The 18,866-nt window shown below is 37.4% G+C and overlaps 1 protein-coding gene across 1 annotated transcript in view; it reads left to right on the forward strand.

Annotated features, from left to right (window-relative positions):
• col23a1a (collagen type XXIII alpha 1 chain a) overlaps positions 1-18,866 on the forward strand; it is a 128,422-nt gene that overhangs the window by 77,706 nt on the left and 31,850 nt on the right. Inside the window, exons 3-5 of the mRNA XM_026940361.3 lie at positions 10,891-10,935; positions 15,617-15,624; positions 17,101-17,127. Of these exons, the coding sequence (XP_026796162.2) occupies positions 10,891-10,935; positions 15,617-15,624; positions 17,101-17,127 (80 nt within the window). The remainder of the gene's footprint in view (positions 1-10,890; positions 10,936-15,616; positions 15,625-17,100; positions 17,128-18,866) is intronic.

Below are 18,866 nucleotides of genomic sequence, written 5' to 3' on the forward strand. Positions count from 1 at the left end.
AATTTTAAGACAAGATGATGGCTCACTTTCAATGGTTGGAAGTATCGCAATTTCTGGGTGATTAGCTGTTAAAGTGTGATCTGATCTTTCTCAGATCTTTCACACAGCAGGTATTTTTCAGATCTTTCACACAGCAGGTACTTTTACAGTGCCAGGTATTTAAAGTTCAAGTAGTTTAAATAAACAGAGTCATGAAAAAAGTGTAAACACATAAAATGTAGTACCTATTGGAACCTATTGGATTATTGGTTTTAATCTGAACCAGATGTTTTCTGTAGCTGCTGATCTTTCCAGCCCATGTGTTTAGGAGGAATCTCAGCCTGTTCCTCTGTACATAACCGGTTCAATTCATGTGTATGTTTTGGAGGTTTTGTCTGAATGGCCTGCTAAAGATCACTCCACAACATTTTAATTGAATTGGACTTGAAAGTGTTTATAATAAACTGTACAGTACAATAGGGAATTTCTTCTTTTCTTCTTTTTCTTTGGCCTGTTGTTGATTTCCCATGTTCGGATGATGATACAGTTCACAGCCAGATTCCCTGACATTCTTCTATGGAATTTATTGATACGATCTGTAGGTGTGTTTCTTGTTGAGTGTGAGTGCTTGGTATGTCACTCTGAGGAGACCCTACAAAGGTTCATCGAAGAACCCCACGAGCATGAGGGTTACCTTATGAGAAACAGAAGTACCCTTATATAAAGCTAGAACGCTTAACCATCCAAAGAACCCTGCAGAAACCACATCATTTGTTTCATTAGTGCTGTGGAACATCTAAGAGGTTTTCAGCAAACTTGAGATGGACAGCATTGCTTTCTGGGAAGCTGTGGTTTTCTCTGTATGCTCTAGTTCTGCGTCCTTGTCTCTGTAGACTCACAAACACACATGATATCAAATGTATGAAAGAGACACCTGCAGATCCTACACTACTTTGTCACTAGTTCCAAATTTTCCAACTTGGCCTTGCACTGATCTTTGTAGATCGCCAGCTCCTAATCAGAGAACCAGTGATGAAATTCCTCCGTTTGTAAACTGTGTAAATTTCCTCTGTGTAGACTGTAGACTGATGGAGAACTGTGTACTCTTCTAACTGTTTCCAGTCCCTTCAGTAAATTTTCTTCAAGGGTAATATGATATTTCTTTTTATTAAACCATATTGTCCTGATCAAGTAACCACAACTGTGTGTTTTTATGTGACAGGTTGTGTCAAACATCCAAATGAAAAAAATGGGGCATCTTGCTGTTAATTACCCTGCTTTCAACATGTCATTATCATAAAACATTTCCCATACTTTGACCGCTTGAACAATTTATGTCTAAAGGATCACTTTTGATGTTATATGTAAATATAAAATCTATATCTTGCCATATAATTAGCATCTTAGGGATAATGAGAGCAGTTTTTGAAGCCTTTCCATGATTACGTTTGGGGATGGACTGAGTATGAGTGCATGATTGTTGGTATGAGTGTCTCAGTGCTCGCTGAACTGAAGTGCTCTCACTCACAACAGTTTCTCTAGATTGCTCCACGCTCACAAATACCTTTGGGTGCGTACAACTCGGACTTCCCTGCTGTGAAAACACACTCAGGACTAAAAACAGCACTGGCTACTGTCAGCAGGTGTACAGGAGCAGTGCCGAATCTGCAAAATAAGAGTACCTATACCAGCACTAATACCAGAAAAATGTCCACGCATCTCCACCTATATCACCCTTTGTGTCAGCTGGTGGAATTAAATGAAAACACAAAGCAGCACACACACAGCAATGAATAGTCAGAGGCAAATAAATTACCATAGTGATTTCAAAGTTATTAATTCTTCAGTTACTGTACTTTTATCATGATGAAGGTTTTAATCAGTTGAAAATGGCAGTCTAAGGCACATGCTCAGGCCAGGATCGAGACATCACTGTATGCTGTATTTTGTAATGCCACTGAAGTTCATTTAATTGTGACAATTAAATGTCAAATCATGTGATTGTGTTTAGATCTTCTCTCTTAGCAGCTGCATACTAATCTACATGTAAAGACTGGTGTAGTTGTTCCGTGGAATGTTGTTTGGAATGAAATCAAAGGAAATGTGCTGTTGAGAGACTTGAACTTGGCCCAGGTATGCAAAGTTATTTATTTCACTGTGGACTGTTTTCACTCTAAAACACTTTAAAGTAGAGATTACCATGATGTTAACAAAATGAATTACAACTGAAACAATCCTGGATAAAAGACTCAGACAAATGAGCAAATGTAAAATGTAAAAGTGAAAATATTCAATGTTCTAAGTGTTTGTTAATGAGTCGTGTATAATTACTGTATGGATTATGGATAAATAGACCAATCGTACACTAACAGAGACCAGCAGTAATAGTGGCCATGAGGTGTTCACACGTGTGTGTGTGTGTGTGTGTGTGTGTGTGCTGAGCCTGAGCATGGCTGTGATCCCAGTAGATCTAGTAATCCTATAATTCATTTTTACCCCCTCCCTAAACTCACTTTCTGGGCAAACTTCTGAGCCTTTTTCAAACTAACCCACTGCCTGGTCTGTATTTTATGGAGCTGCACAACACGCCAAGACTCAAGTGTGTAATCAGAGAATAAGGACCACCTGCATGTTCATCTGCTTCCCCTCAGCGTTGTACAGTCCTCTTATCGGCCGCTTTGAATTCGAGCTGATTTCAGGTCCCACACAGTACCATACACTTGACTTTTCCCTACAAAGGTGAGCGAAGTACACAATACTCATTGTTTTATACAGAACATTATTATATTTGGGCAGTGTGAAAGCTTTATATAAAGCAGTCACTATGGAAAAGCATGAAAAGCTAGGAGTGTAACTGTATGCATTGTCTTTTGAGACATGCTAATCACTACAATAAAAAAATGCTAAAATAAAAAAATAAAAATGCTCATGCAGCATCATGCACTCAGAGGAAAGCGCTATCTACCCACTTTTGCATACACAAGCTCAAAGATGCCTGTGATAGCCTACTGTCACTGTGATTGACAGGGGAAAGAGTGTATGCCCCTCCCAAACAGAGAGCACAGCTAATTTTGCTTTCTTGGCTCCTACATGGCTGTGGCATTGTTAGGATTCAACATCAATATTATTCTCCATTCATCATGCTTAATTTGGTTCAGACTCCATCACTGCCATGAAAGGGCTTTCTGCTCAGCTATAATACTGTACACTTAAATGTAGCATAGGTTCATTTTTGTTTCATTTATCCACAGAGTTTTGTTCCAGTGGTGTTGTAAATTTGGGACATGACGCTGTCTTTTTTTTTTTTTAAAGAAATGTGATTTCATTTGCTCGTAAGCACTGATATGATTAAACCACCTAAAACCAGATGTACAGCTAGAGAAATCTTGTTGTCTATCAATTCTGATAGTAGATCCGTCTGTGAGGCAAATTACAGCTTTATATAAATGCACTCGTTCTTATGTTATTGTTTCTATAGTATGGCAGCACTCCAAATAAACAGATTTGTTATTTAAGAAAAAAATGTTGATTATTAGGTTATCTGTTAGGAGATGTTTATATAACATTTATGGAAGGAGTCTCTAGTGTCAGTGTTGTTTAATATTCAGTCAAGTTTTCTGCCACTGGAAAGTCTTCATGACTCTCGTGGTTTCTCGGTAACGCGACAACCTGCCTCTTCTTGTGGTCCACAAATATTGCAGTCCACATATTCACTGCACCTACGAGTTCAAGTTGAAGTGTAAGAGAAATCTCTCTGACCAGGTCACGCCTTCAGTGTTGTAACAGAGGAGGTTTCTGTAGCTCCTTGTAGATGTGTTTGTTTTTATAGTTAATTCAAATCAGCTTGAACACTCATTAAAATTCCGTGAGGTCTGATTATATCTTTCTCATCACATTATGGTACCTGTGTTTTTATGGCTTTGTATAGCACTATGGATTTTACCTCAGATCACTGACAAGTGCAAAAAAAAAACGGGTACAGAAAGTGGCTTAGCGATGTCGTGCAGGTTTTGAGTCAATATTCACATTCTCTTGAAAGTTTTCAAGTCGCTTTTATTTTGTTTGTGGACGGATATTTTCGAAAAATGCTATTCGTGTGGACGGGCATTTTTTTGGAAAGAGAGTTGTAAAAATTTGAAAAGTATTGATATACATGTGGTTCAAGGTCACCTTAGTTCAGGGAATCTCAAACAGATCCTCAAGACTTCCTGAGTGGCTGATAAGTCTGTATAACCTACCTAAAGAAGCCCTCGTTGATTTATTGACCTTCTTTGAGCCAACACTTGGACCACTCCTACCCCATACCACCTCATGACCAAGTCCTTATCACCACTGACTTTCTTGCCAAAAGGACATTAGAGACGGAAATAGGGAACATGGACGGAAGCTTTTGGATGTTCCTGATATTACATGTCATCATAAATCTCCAGCGTCAATGTCAACACAGATCTTAAAGTAAACCCATGTTGCTCAGGATTACTCATGTTACTCCACTGGCATTAATATATATATTAATATTATTATTATCGTATGATTGTTTGAAGCTTCATAAGCACCACTAAGCATTAGCACCTCTTCGAACAATCATAGTTAGATAGTCTCTGTTTGTCTCTTACTATAGGAAGATCTATCCTGGATTATTTGGTGGAAAGTTGACCAGAATATTTGTGTGTATGTCTGTTACTTTCTTCAGCAGACAACAATGAATTCTGGTCTTTATGAAATTACTAATACTTACTGTATTAGCTTGCATTTATAAAATAATAATTGAAAAACCCTGTCTTTGCTTCTACACAAGAAAAATCAGGCAACCTTGGAGGTGTGAACTACACACAGGTGATTTGCATCATCTGAATAGGGAGCTCAGAAAATGAACTTAAGCAGGTGCATAACACGATTCTGAATACACAGAACTTTCCCTGCATAAATGTAAATGTAACTTTTAACCTCCAACTCTAAATACAGCCCAATCTGCTCGTATTTTACATGCTTTCACCTCATTTGCTTGTCTTCAGTCTTCTACACCTGTATACTGTTTTCATGATTTATAATCTCACTATCCACTGTCATCCATTTCGAATCTGGCTCCTCTCAAGCTTTCTTCCTCATTTTGTCTCAGGGAGTTTTTCCTGGTCTCTATTGCCTCTAGTTTGTTTGAAATCTGTATCTGGGCTTCTTTATGGCGATGTCTCTTGTTGAAAGCTCTGTAGAAGTCAAATTTAATAGAATTGAATAGTGATCCATTTACACTGCATTTGTGAAGTAGAGTTTGTTGTCCATTTCTTCAAGACTTCAATCCAGATGTTCAACTGCCCTGTCAGTCATTTTAATTTCTGCATAATATTACGTTTTAGGCATGGAAGATACGTCTGGCAAAATATATGAAAGCACTTTTATATATTCTGTTAGGAGGTACCAGCGTAATTAGATAGGTCTCTAGGGGAAAGGGCGGAAACGCCTGAAACCATCGGCCTGCTGACTCGAACTGATTTGTAGTTAAACATCCTCTTAGCCGGTTTTTCTTGCCATTGACCATAGTAATGACCCTGTAACGGCTGTGCCACCCAACATGTGTTGCTGGAGTCCGCCGTTCACAAACACCACCACTTCCAGCATCAACAAACACGTGGAACCGTTTCACTGCGGGGCAGCTGGTGCGAGGGGGGTCTGTGGCGTTTATCTTGGGCATCGAGTGAATTAACACACCGTCATGCAGAGGAGCGCTTAGATACGCTAAGCCAAACACTTACGCATGACTTAACAAGGACGTAAACACACACACACAAACACACACCCATGTATGGTTGGATAAATTCATCTGTACCTACAGAGTTTCAGCTCAGTGTGGTCTGAATGTTTTGGCTTTATTGGTACTAGAGTCTGAAATTGAGATAGCCAGAAAAAATGTTTTAAAATTTCTCAAAGTGAGTTTTCCAACAAAAAAAATCATTTCAGTTTTTCAGAAAAATGTGAAAATATTTACTTGAAAACATTGACCCTAGTTTGTAATATTAGCAAACTCATATACAAGCAGAAAATAAAGGAGATTATTGTAAAGTGAAAACCAATTTTTTAAAAATCCTAACCAAAATACAAACAGCATTATATTATATTATAATAAAAACAAACAGCATTATATTATATTATATTATTATATGCTGTTATTTTTAGCACACATATTCACTAATGCAAAGATTGAATGATCAAAAACCACCAAGAACTTGCAGTAAAATTACCTTCCTTCTTCCCAGAGGTATCACTGAACAATATGCATAAAATATACACATATATTCAGTGTTATTCAGAAACCCCACATACGTTATAATACACCAAAGGAATGCTCACATGCTGCCAAAATACTAGATGGCTGTGCAAATGGTATTCCTGCAAAAAATAAATATTTTACACATTTTCTAATATGTTAAAAATTTAAAAATAAAACAAAATCATTTTTATGCTATGTAAAAAATATAATAAAATTAAACATAAAATAAAAATATAAAAATAAGATATTTTGCCAAGTTGCTTTACTTTAATTGATCAATTGATTGTATGTGAAACCATCAGACGCAGTGTTCACAGCTCAAACAGCATTTACTGTCATGAAGTAAAAGTAAAAATTTTGTGTGAAATTTAGCAGTAACCACAATAACCCTGAGAACACGTTAGCTAAGCTACTGGAGAAGTGTTTCGCCTTAAAGCAGCTGTGATTTTGCCTGTAAGTCTCCTGATAGAGAGCGTTTTAAAGACCTGGAACACACACGGAGTTATAAATTGAATTTCTCTCCACCTCAGCGTTTTTATTCATCTCAGCAAGAGAGACAGGATGCAAGAGTATCAGGTTCTGTGTTTTGATTCGGACAATTATTGCAAACATTTGTGTGGCCAAAGAAAGAGATGTCCGGACGTCTCGGAAAAGTTTGTTTTAGGGAAACTGTCACAGTAGCTAAAACAGCCTGGTGGGAAATCCAACCCAGGGCTTGGTGCCTGGACGAGGAGGGGGGTGAAGGGGTTCGACTGGGGATAAAGGACAGTGATGTCCTGCGAGACAAACACTCACAAAGCTGATCATGCTTTCTGCTCTGTTACAAAATATGACGGAGGTTCTGTGGTACAGCTCAGATAAAAATATTGCGACATCTGTGAATTTTTATTTTACGTAAATATAATTGTAATGCACCTTATGTGGAACGCATTTTGTGTGTGCATGCGCACGGTATACAACTGGGTGCAAGAGTTTGCATACTCTTAGAACAAATATTATAAATATTATATATTCCCTAATATTGCCTTTATAACTGCGTCCAATCGCTTTCATATTAATTATCAGTCTTAATATTAATAAATCTTACTTTACTTTATACCATGGCTCTTTTACTTTAATTACCTTGACTCATCGCAAGCAAACTGTAGACTCTGACAAGCAAGAGGAAAGGGAGTGAGTGTGTCTCAGTGCCCAGTGCTCGCAGAAATGAACTGCTCGCTTTCACGTGTGACAGTTTCTCTGTGTACTCACTTCACCTAACGTGTTTATAATTTCAGTTATGTTCATGTGTAGTAATGCTACTGTCTTGCTATGATTTGTTTGAAATAAGTCAGTAAATGAATGTTTTTTAAAATGTTTTTTTTTAATTTTTTTTTACCATTACTAGGGGCTGTTACCATAGTAACCTGGTTAAAATGTCACTGGGCACAGGCTTGGTTGTAGGATACACCCAGTGAACTTCTTTTAACTTGTACATAAATTGTAAGACACATCTATATTGTTCTATTTTTCATTTCAAAAACCACAGGGTGCACAAACTTTTGCACTCCATTCTGTAGGTGCTGCATGTATTATGCATACGCTAATTACATGCGAGAGTGTAATAATAAATATAATACAAAAACAAATAGGATGGTCCACATCTACACCCATGCTGCAGGAGTTTAGCGATATTGAGCCATCAGCCTGCAGCCCCTGTCCTTCCCCCTGCAGTGTTTATGACCGTGGCTCAGGAAGGGCATCTGTGCCACAAGGGTATATTTTTACCTGCACTGTGGGCTTGGGGAGAGGTTTGTAAGGAGACACCGGTTGGCACGGCGAGCTGGTGTAGCTCAAAGCTAGAGCCGCGCAGAGCTATGTGGACTATGTGGGCAGAGTGGCAGTTCCTGTGTCATTGTATATGTATGCTGGAACATACATCCATCATTAAGATACCAGGACGGAGAGACCAAAGGAGAGAGGTGTTATGGGAGACAGAAAGGTCAAGCAGAGAAGAAGTGAGGATGAGTTCCAGGAAGCAAACGAATCTTTAAAAAGCAGACACTTCAAAATATTCCTTTTCCAACCCTAGGTCAGTTAATTTACTCAATAATTTATTCAGTAATAAAACACTTGGGGGTGTGTTCTTATAGGAAAATAATCAACGACAGGGTGGTGTGATGAAGTGGAGTGAGATGCTTTTCCTGGAACAGCATGTCATGAAGTGTTTTATATACCACAGCAATGTGAACATGAACTTATCATAGTTTTTATCCATTCACAGTTACATTTAATGTTGTACAGTTGTTCCTTCAACAACATCACGCTACTAAACTGTTCTGAAAACTTACTCAATGTTACAAAGCGCTGACACTGGAGACTCCTTCCCTAAATATTAAATAGATGTATACAGAAAGCTTCACAATGTGAACAATTGTATGTTTTTTTAAGTAAGGAATAACACACAACAGACCAGAAGTGCATTATTTTTGTATAACAGCACAGTCTGGAGTGAGTTATTGCATTTATACCACAGCGACTTGCCAACAATTACAGTGTTTCATTTATTAATGAACAGCACTTCATTCATTTTAATGGTTTAGAGTTTAGATTTAATGTTGTAGAACATCCAAGAGACAAGTTCTGTTCTCACCTATGGTACAGCTCTGGTAAACAGTCGTTTTTCACCAGCCCCCCTCTCTCTCTCTCTCTCTCATACACACACAGACACACACAAGGCACAACATGTCATTTTACCAAGAAAACGGAGGAAATGAAAAGCAGTACCAAGACTGAGAGCGCTCCTTCCACAAACGTTAAATAAATGTCTCCAAACAAAAAACTTCACCACATCAATGATTATAAGAATTGCTTTGTTAAACAACCACATGTTTTTAGATCCGTTTATTATTAATCATAGATTGTGTGACACATACAAGTCCATGTGTATGACCAGTTACTATAGAAATATTAACGTATTAGATTGAGCACATTAATATTAATGTTCTTGTTACCTGTGCTATTATAAGAAAATAATGCACACCATCTGACCAATCAGATTCAAGCATTCAGCCATGCTGTGGTATAATTGATAAATAACATGTTTTTAATTCATTTATTATTAGTCGTTGATTATGTGAAGTCTCTGTAAACCTGAAATTTATGTTACAGTAGCCTACTGGAACTACTCTCAGAGCTTCTGTTACAGAAAATTAATTAACCCCTTCTGACCAATAGATTTGAGAATTCAGCAGTGCTGTGGTATTACACAAGCACAAACAGGAGTTAAAGTTCTTGATCAAGAGACCACCTGTGTGTGTCTGGTCTGGGATTTGAGAATCAGGGAATCAGTGTGTCTGGGATCAGAGAAATAACCCGAGACCCAGGTAGTTGAATAGTTAATCACTGAGTAGAATCTGTGTAATAGGAGAGAAAACCCAAACCAGAAAGAAGAAAGTCTTGTGTTGCATTGGGATTATGGGTAAATCCCTCTTTCCTGGCTATGGGGGGTGGCGGGGGAGAGCAGCAGGAGCTGATTAGCTTAGTTTAATAACACTCATCATACAAACACAGGGAGCTTGTATGCCACTAAAGCCACCAAAGCTCATTAGAAACCACAGCGGCGGCCTCGGCAGGTATGGTTCCTATTTCACACTCCTGCGGAAGCGAGGCGCAGGTCAGTCAATGGAAGTGATTTAGCACTGAGGAAGGAGACAGGGTTGGCTTCATTTATTAGCCAGAAAGGCAAAGGCTACTAGGCTTAGACAAATGAATATCATCTGTGGATTTATTGCAATAAACGATTGTTTGGAGGTCTGGGAAAAGCCATCACATTGTCAAATTCTGACATTTTTCCACTATTATATGTACAGTAGTTCTGAAAACTACAGGCTTTACTGAAATTGGTGTCTTGTTTGCTAATATCTCTATCGCAAGTAAAGTTATAAAGTCTGGTTTCTCTGAAAAAAGGAGAAAATCTGGAATTTAAAGATTTCATTCCAATTCCGCTGAATTAGAAAAACAGCAGTGTGGAAAAACAAGATGTAAAGAATTAAGTTTACATGGGAAATGAGCTCTCACTTCACATCACTGATTATCAGCATCATCCACATCAGTCTCTGCCTCATCCTTTCACTCCAGTGATCTCTACTCACGCTAACATCAGTGAGGATGCTAGCAAAGGTTTAGGCATCTTTAAGCAGACTGAATGTTTTAAACCACTGTGTTTGTCTTGATCTTTGTGTGCTTGATCTGTTTCCATATTATTTTGGCAAAATATTAATGTTTTCTTAAAGTAGAGATGTCAAAGTATATTACTGGCAGAAAAACTAGCTTGTGTTACAATCCTGGTAACTGTATTAATCCAAAAAGAGACAGGAAAGAGGATACACACTCTACATGGGGGATGATTTTTTGTGTTATTTAAAAAAGAAAAGGTATTTTGCTTTTCCCTCCCTTAAATGTAATCCTAGTTATTATTAGATAAATAGATTTGTGAGGCTTAATCACAAACGTGCCAAAGTTTAAGATTTAACCCAATCTAAAGTAGAACGAAGGGGTTTGGGAGACAGAAAGATTTAAGTGAAGGGCTTTAGGAATGATGAAAGTGACTGCATGCGTTGTTTTTATTGTTCCCTGTTAAAAGTGATATATTCGTTTCATTTCAGGTCCTCCAGGAAAGCGTGGCAGGATGGGAAGACGAGGAGATCCTGGTGAGTTGTAGTCTCATTATGATTCACTGATGAAATCTCTCACTTCACATTCTCAGTCAATTTTTTTTTAGCAAATGGATTGATGCTGTAATGCTGCATTTATAAACAGGGATCTTCTAAACATCATTTCGACTTGGTACTAATTAAAACAGGACTGAGTCAGTTGGGTCATAGATCGTCTCGTCTCACACAGACACTGACTCAGATGTCCCAAACTGCTTTAACTATCTAAACACACAGTTACTCATTGCTTTCTCTTTGAGATATACATCATCGTTGTCACAGATCCTGCATGACGAGCAGTGAAGCCTCAATGAGACATTTATAACAAAATCCGTTAGACCAAGGGTTGTCAAGTGGCAGACTGTGGTCCAGATGTGGCCCAAACCATGCACTGTAGCAGAACTAAACTAAAAACCAAAAATGGCCTTACTTTAGCAACTCCATGCTTTTTTAACATGAACCATCAAGCTCCTGTAGCAGATCCTCTGTCACATGCCAATCACATGCATTATTGTCAATTATTTAACTGAATGCAGCTCACTGCATCTATGAACAATTTACAGATTTTTTTTTTTAATTTCCAGTTACCCTCTGTGGTCTGATTAGTAATGTGAGGCTTGTTAAATAAAAAGTTGCAAACGAAAACAATGTTTAAAGATAACTGGACAGAGAAGTATGAGTTTATTCTCTGCTTCAAAAAAAGTTCAAAACAGATGTCTCGTCTGCTCAGAGTCTCTGGCGCTAGTCCAGTGAAGCTCCAGTAACATAAGCACTTCAAATTAGGGATGCGTCGGTACCGGAACCGGTATCACATATGCATCGTGTAGCTGTACTCGTAAAAATCCTCCTATACCAACAACTGATACTACATGAGCCTAGTGTACGTTGTCACGCAAACATGAAATGACAGTGATTCCACCATGACAGCAATCAAAGCAAAGCAGATTGCAAACTGAGCATTGCGAAAATATCAACAGGAGGAACTACACCTACCATACAAGTAACCTGATTAAACATCTTAAGGTTTTTAAACGGTATCTTTAACAGAGAGTGTTAATATCTTTAACAGAGTGTGTTAATATCTTTAACAGAGAGTGTTAATATCTTTAACAGAGTGTGTTAATATCTTTAACAGAGTGTGTTAATATCTTTAACAGAGTGTGTTAATATCTTTAACAGAGTGTGTTAATATCTTTAATAGAGAGTGTTAATATCTTTAATAGAGAGTGTTAATATCTTTAACAGAGAGTGTTAATATCTTTAACAGAGTGTGTTAATATCTTTAACAGAGTGTGTTAATATCTTTAACAGAGAGTGTTAATATCTTTAACAGAGTGTGTTAATATCTTTAACAGAGTGTGTTAATATCTTTAACAGAGAGTGTTAATATCTTTAACAGAGAGTGTTAATATCTTTAACAGAGTGTGTTAATATCTTTAACAGAGTGTGTTAATATCTTTAACAGAGAGTGTTAATATCTTTAACAGAGTGTGTTAATATCTTTAACAGAGTGTGTTAATATCTTTAACAGAGTGTGTTAATATCTTTAACAGAGAGTGTTAATATCTTTAACAGAGTGTGTTAATATCTTTAACAGAGTGTGTTAATATCTTTAATAGAGAGTGTTAATATCTTTAACAGAGAGTGTTAATATCTTTAACAGAGAGTGTTAATATCTTTAATAGAGGGTGTTAATATCTTTAATAGAGAGTGTTAATATCTTTAATAGAGGGTGTTCTTTAACAGAGTGTTAATATATTTAATCTGACCACACAGAGCACTATCAGGGATTGTGGTTATTAAAAATGAGAGCTAGCTGCATTGAACTGCTCACACAAAAGTATACGTGAGCGTGTAGCAGTGAAATGAACATGCAGACCACTTCAGTTCAGCGAGCACTGAGCACTGAGACACGCATGCTTCCTTTCCCGTTGCTTTCAAGGGTCTTATTTTCAAAATAAACAGAAACAAAGCTAAATAATATGTCCCATGACACTCCCAGTTGCTGAAAAAATGGCACTGATGCATCCCTACTTCAAAATATCCGATTTGTAATTATGAACTAATCATTAACAGCTAAACATTAACTGTTGTCAGCATTCGGTCATGTTAGTCACTTCTCCAGATTTTTGTGATTGAAGAGTTTTAAGTAACTGGACCATCGCAAACCTGTGCATTAGAGAGACAGGAGCATTTATGAGATGAATCGCTTGATTGTGTAGTGCTATACATTATGATTTAATAGATCATACCACATGACTTTGACATGTCTTGACTAATCCCCGACTTGTTTTTTTTAAGGTTAACCACATCATAGAGCTTTTACACTCATTCTCATCTCATTTCAAATCCAAACCCACTCCGTTCCCACCAAACCAGCACATGAACACAATAGCAATTATTCTGCATCTGTTCCTCAAATTGTGCCGTCAAACGCAAGCCGAATGTTTTATTTATGAAGTGATGGCAGCGTAGCTTGTTTCAAAACTCGATGTGGTTCTACTTAACTTCGCCCTTTTGCTGTGAGTCGGTCAGGTTTGATGGGAATACACTGAGATGGGCAGTGCTGGCTCTCTTACAGGAGCTCTGTGACGGAAAAAGAAAGAGAAAACATCAACAACAGCAACAAAGAGCAAAAAGTAGCGAACAATTACAGGAGTCATGAAGCACAGAAAATTCAACAACACAATAATAATCACTTCACATTAAATACAAACGTCACGTCTCATGTTTATTTTGTGTGTGTGTGTGTGTGTGTGTGAAATCGATTACACCAGAAGCTCCGATTACAATCTGTGTTACTTTAAAATTAGAAAAGAAAGAAAAGAGTAGGGAGTTTAAACACAAACAGTGACTCACTGTCTCTCTTTTTTCTCTGAAGTTCTTTGCAGTAGTCAAAACTCAATCGAGCTCGGAGCTAGGTTACGGTTTATAAAAAAAATACATTTTTAACCCTTAATCTTCTCTAAATAACATTTAAGCAAGACATTTTCCGTATGCCATTTCTAAATCCCAAAGAGCTCTATTACAGATCCGTCTTATTAAAAGCATCTGCACATGAGGGAAGACGAATCTTGAGTTAAATCCAACGCCCCTGTTTTTAAAGCCTTCTGTTCTCCAAAAAGATCAAACTTTTGAACTTTGTCATGTTTGGGGGGAAATGTGTTCTTGTTTTTGGCCAAATAGACGGCTTTACATGTGTCATTCCAATAAGTTTCATTTATTTTACAAAAGCCAGGGAGTCATTTTGTGGGTAACGAATTAGGCATGCGCAAATATGAGACCTTGGAATTATACGATTCTTTCGGACTTTTTTCTGGCTGACATCAAGTTAATGTTATAAGCAGGGGTGTAAAAAGTGCAGAGAAACCTATGAAAATTATGAGTACGAATGTATGAGTGTGTTCAAATTGTACTCAATTAAAAGTAGATGTAAGATGCCAAAAATCTACTGGAGTGAAAGTCAAAAAGTATCTACATTTAAACATGTTCAAGAGTAAAAAGTTCTCAGGTTCATTAAGCCCGAGCCTGCATAACTAACTTCCATCAACAATCAGTCACAAGCAAAATATTCTGCTAACTCAGACACACCTAGGATTTGGCTTGCTAATGTTAGCTAATGTTTAACAGCCATTTCAGAATGAAGGCACATTAGCAACAAAAACAACTCATTTAGCGCACATTCTGTAAACACTTTATCACTTTATCACATCAGCGTCCTGTGGATCTGGAGTTTATCCCAGAAAACCAGGTGTGAAGTGGGAAAATTCACCCTGGATAAGTCACCAGTCCACACACACATTCAATTACACACACACACACACACACATTCACACACTCATTCACACACTCATTTACACACACACACACATTCACACACACATTCACACACTCATTCACACGCTCATTTACACACACACACACACACATTCACACACTCATTCACACACATTCACACACACATTCACACACTCATTTACACACACACACATTCACACACTCATTCACACACATTCACACACTCATTTACACACATTCACACACACATTCACACACATTCACACACACATTCACACACTCATTCACACACACACATTCACACACCCATTCACACACACACATTCACATGCTCATTTACACACACACATTCACACACTCATTCACACACACATTCACACACTCCTTCACACACACATTCACACACTCATTCACACACCCTTTCACACACTCATTCACACACGCATTCATACACTCATTCACACACTCATTCACACACTGATTCATGCACTCATACATTCACACACTGATTCACGCACTCATACATTCACACACTCATTCAAGCAGAGAAACTGGAGAAAAACCAAAAGCGGACACAGAGAGAACATGCAAAACTTTATAGTGACAGTAAACTGAACAAGCTAATTCCCAAAATATAACTAGCTAGCTAATTTTACAAAATATAACTAGCTAGGCTAATTTCCAAAACTTAAAGTTAACATACTTCTTTAGATTTGATAGTGAATTTTAAGGACCAACATTTCATTTGTTTTTTGGAGGCAAATTTTTTCAGTTACATCCCTAAAGCCTACAGTGAATTTGTGCGTCTTTGCTGTGACTAGCATTTTACACACTAATGATTAATTACATTTAAATCTTCTGTCTCTGTGATTTCTTGCAGGACCTCCAGTAAGTACCTCACTCGTCTATATCCTGTCTGTCCCTCACTCCGTGTTGATGTTTGTAATGTGTTTATAAGAAGGTAAGTGAGAAGTGAGTAAATTTATATAAAAAAAACAATCAAGTGCAGCTCTAAGCTGTAAAAAGACTCGTGCTCGGCTGCACTGCCAACACACAGCGTGCACTCGTTTTAATGAAGTGTGCAGTTAAACCACACACATGCAGTGACCTGACACCTCCAGTCCATTCACATGTTGGAACATTGTGTGTTTTTGTGTGTGTCTGTAGTTACCAGAGACATGTTGTGGATTTGTATTTGGGCTTTTGTGTCAATTTCTGGTGTTCTTAATTAGAGTTTCAGTTTCAGTTTGCAAAAAGCTGCTGTCAAGTGTTTTACAACAAACTTAAAAAAATGGATTTCCTGATTTTTGTAAGAGCATCGTAATGATTAGCGTAAAGGAAAACTCCACTCTGAAACATATTCCGTATGTTTGTATTGAAATATTCATGTTGCGTTCAGCGAATTTGGTGCTAATTTGTTGGTTGGTGCTTTGCTGTATTTTCGTAATTCCTCTGAGAAATTAGCGGATTTGTCCCACGCCGATGTCAAAGGAGGACATTGTTATTGCTAACACAGTTACAGTAGTGTTTAATTTGTGAAAATAATTCAACAATCTCAAACATAAGCGATAAATTTTCAGTCAGCTCCTACAAACAAACCAGCAAAAGCTTCTTTTCTCAATCATCATGTTCCAGCGATGTTTAAAATCATATTAACGACAAAATCTGATGTAGAAGTAGTGAAGACATTGAGTTACGGCACAGAATCGGGTCAGCTAGTTAGCTATCTGAGAGATGATGAGTGCTATGATGTTGACATCATGATGCATGAAAGTTGAAACTTTGGAAGCTGATCTGTTTGAGCAGAGTGTACAGATGAGGCGGTGAGAGAGCTGGACTGATTAAAAGACTAAAGCGCCGCTGCATCGCTCTCTTTAGGTAGAGATGAAGTGGGAGGTAAATTAGACTGCAGCACTATCAAGATAGTCGAATGTGGGTACATTGTGGGTAATGTAGAAAAAGACTCAGAATTTCATTAAAAAATATTGAAGATCAGATGTTAACTATAAAGATTAATATGTGAGTCGTTCAGGGTGGAGTTTTCCTTTAACAGATAAAGAGAGTGTTTATTGTGATGCTCGCTTTACCATTTAACGGTGCTCTTAGTGGGCACACTTATTCATTATGCTAATCACTGTTTTATTTTACATTAATGGAAATAAGAACACCTTCCCTCATTCTTTTTGCTAGTTATTATTATTATTATTATTAATATTTTCAATATTTTTTTCACTTTTTTTTTCCGTAATTTTTTTTCTATTCTGTGTGCTTCTAAACATGGCCACTCATGATCAATGCTTATATAATAGAATAACTTTTCCACATTTAATTACTGCATTTTGACCGTCTTTTGAATTTGTACAGGGGAAACCTGGACGAGATGGCTACCCGGTAAATTTCATTCAGTTCCCCTCCCTCTTTTTTTCCCCCTGTGTTATCATTTTCTTCGCTTCTGCTTTTTCTGCCATCAAGAATCTCTTTTTCATGACCTTCAGCCTTCCCACTATTTTTATATTTCTACTTTTCTTGTATTTTCTACTTTTTTTCTTTCTCCAGTTTTTCTTCTTTGTCTCAAACATTTTGATCATTAACTCCAGCAAATTAGCTAAACCTGGTTATGGTTATTTACTGGCAACTGTAAAGATAAAAAAAGAAAGAAACAAACAAAGAAAGAAAGAAGTCAGACAGCTCAGTGACTATCAGTAAGGATGGAATTTGTAAGTAAATAATAACAAATGTGAAAAAAAAACCCAAAAAAAACAGAATGTTTAAATTATTAATGTTAAGATGTGAAATAATAGAGTTAACATTACTTCAGTATATACACGCATATACAGTTATTTATTTATTTAGTACAGTAAAGTATGTTATAGTATATATGTAATAAATGTAAAAAAAAAAAATTAAATAAAAATTTTATTTATTGCTTATTTTAGTTAATTATTTATTTATTGCTTTATTATTATTATTATTATTATTATTATTATTATGTTAGATAGATAGATAAATATAAGTAGATAGTAAATATAAATGAATGATTGTTGACGTACAACTCAATTTGGCAAATTGTTTTCCCCAAATCCATGCCACGCTTTTATCAGGAAAATAGTTTTACAGAGACACAGTGGTGTCACTGCTCACCCAAAACCTTTACATAATAACCTGCTTGTAATCTTCTCTATGTTTCTGCTTAGCACATGACGGTTTAGAAGCGTGAGCCAGTCATGTGCTGTTACTCTTTACTCCTGCGGGTGAGGTGCGTCTCAGTGGTGTCTGATGCAGGTCTGATGCAGGTCTGATGCAGGTCTGATGCCCTCTAGTGGCTCTGAGCAGAACTGAACAGCACTCCGAGGAGCAGAGTGATGTAGCAGTGTGAGTGTTGTGTGAGTCAGAGCGCTCCTGTGAGTCTGGGTTGAGATTCTGGATAACATGACATCCTGTTGTTCGTCACTGAGTAATCCAGTGTCCGGCTAGACGTTTAAAACAGGTCTCGTAATTGATTTTCGCCCCAAGGAGGAGAGCTGTTTATGGGCATGCGAGCAGAGAGTGTTTGTTTGTGTGTCTATGTGTTGTCTTTTCTGACCAAGTGAACGTTCATTACAGCGTAATCTCTCTAACCAGCTGGTCTTTACAATATCTCTGTATCTATCTTAAGCATCATGAGTAACTGTAAGCTGTGTGTAAATATGATACAAGTGTAGTGTGTTACTCTTACCGTAATATTGCATTCCTGCAGATAGTGATCAGTCGGGGTCTGGCACACTCACGCCCATACAGATATTTGTGTTTATTGAGGGGTTTTAAGCAGCGCCGCCTTGCTAATTTTCCCAGAGTCTGTGTCTGCCTCACTCTCTTTCCTGCCGGGAATTTACCCCCGAATAATTATTCACAGGTGTGTGTGTATGTGTGTTTCACAAGAAAACAGCTGAAACAAAAGGATTGGACTAAATGTCTGCAGGATTATTAATATTTCCTAAATACTACATTCATGCTTCTGTTTTATGCTCTGATACATATACTATCAGTGCTGTAGGGGGGCATTTATTTTTGCTCTCATGATTTGGCTCCACTTGTCCACTTAGAATGAAGTGACACCACACATCAATATTGCAGTTCTTCTCACTAATCAC

Source organism: Pangasianodon hypophthalmus, chromosome 7 (assembly GCF_027358585.1).
Source record: "Pangasianodon hypophthalmus isolate fPanHyp1 chromosome 7, fPanHyp1.pri, whole genome shotgun sequence".
NCBI classification, from domain to species: Eukaryota; Metazoa; Chordata; class Actinopteri; order Siluriformes; family Pangasiidae; genus Pangasianodon; species Pangasianodon hypophthalmus.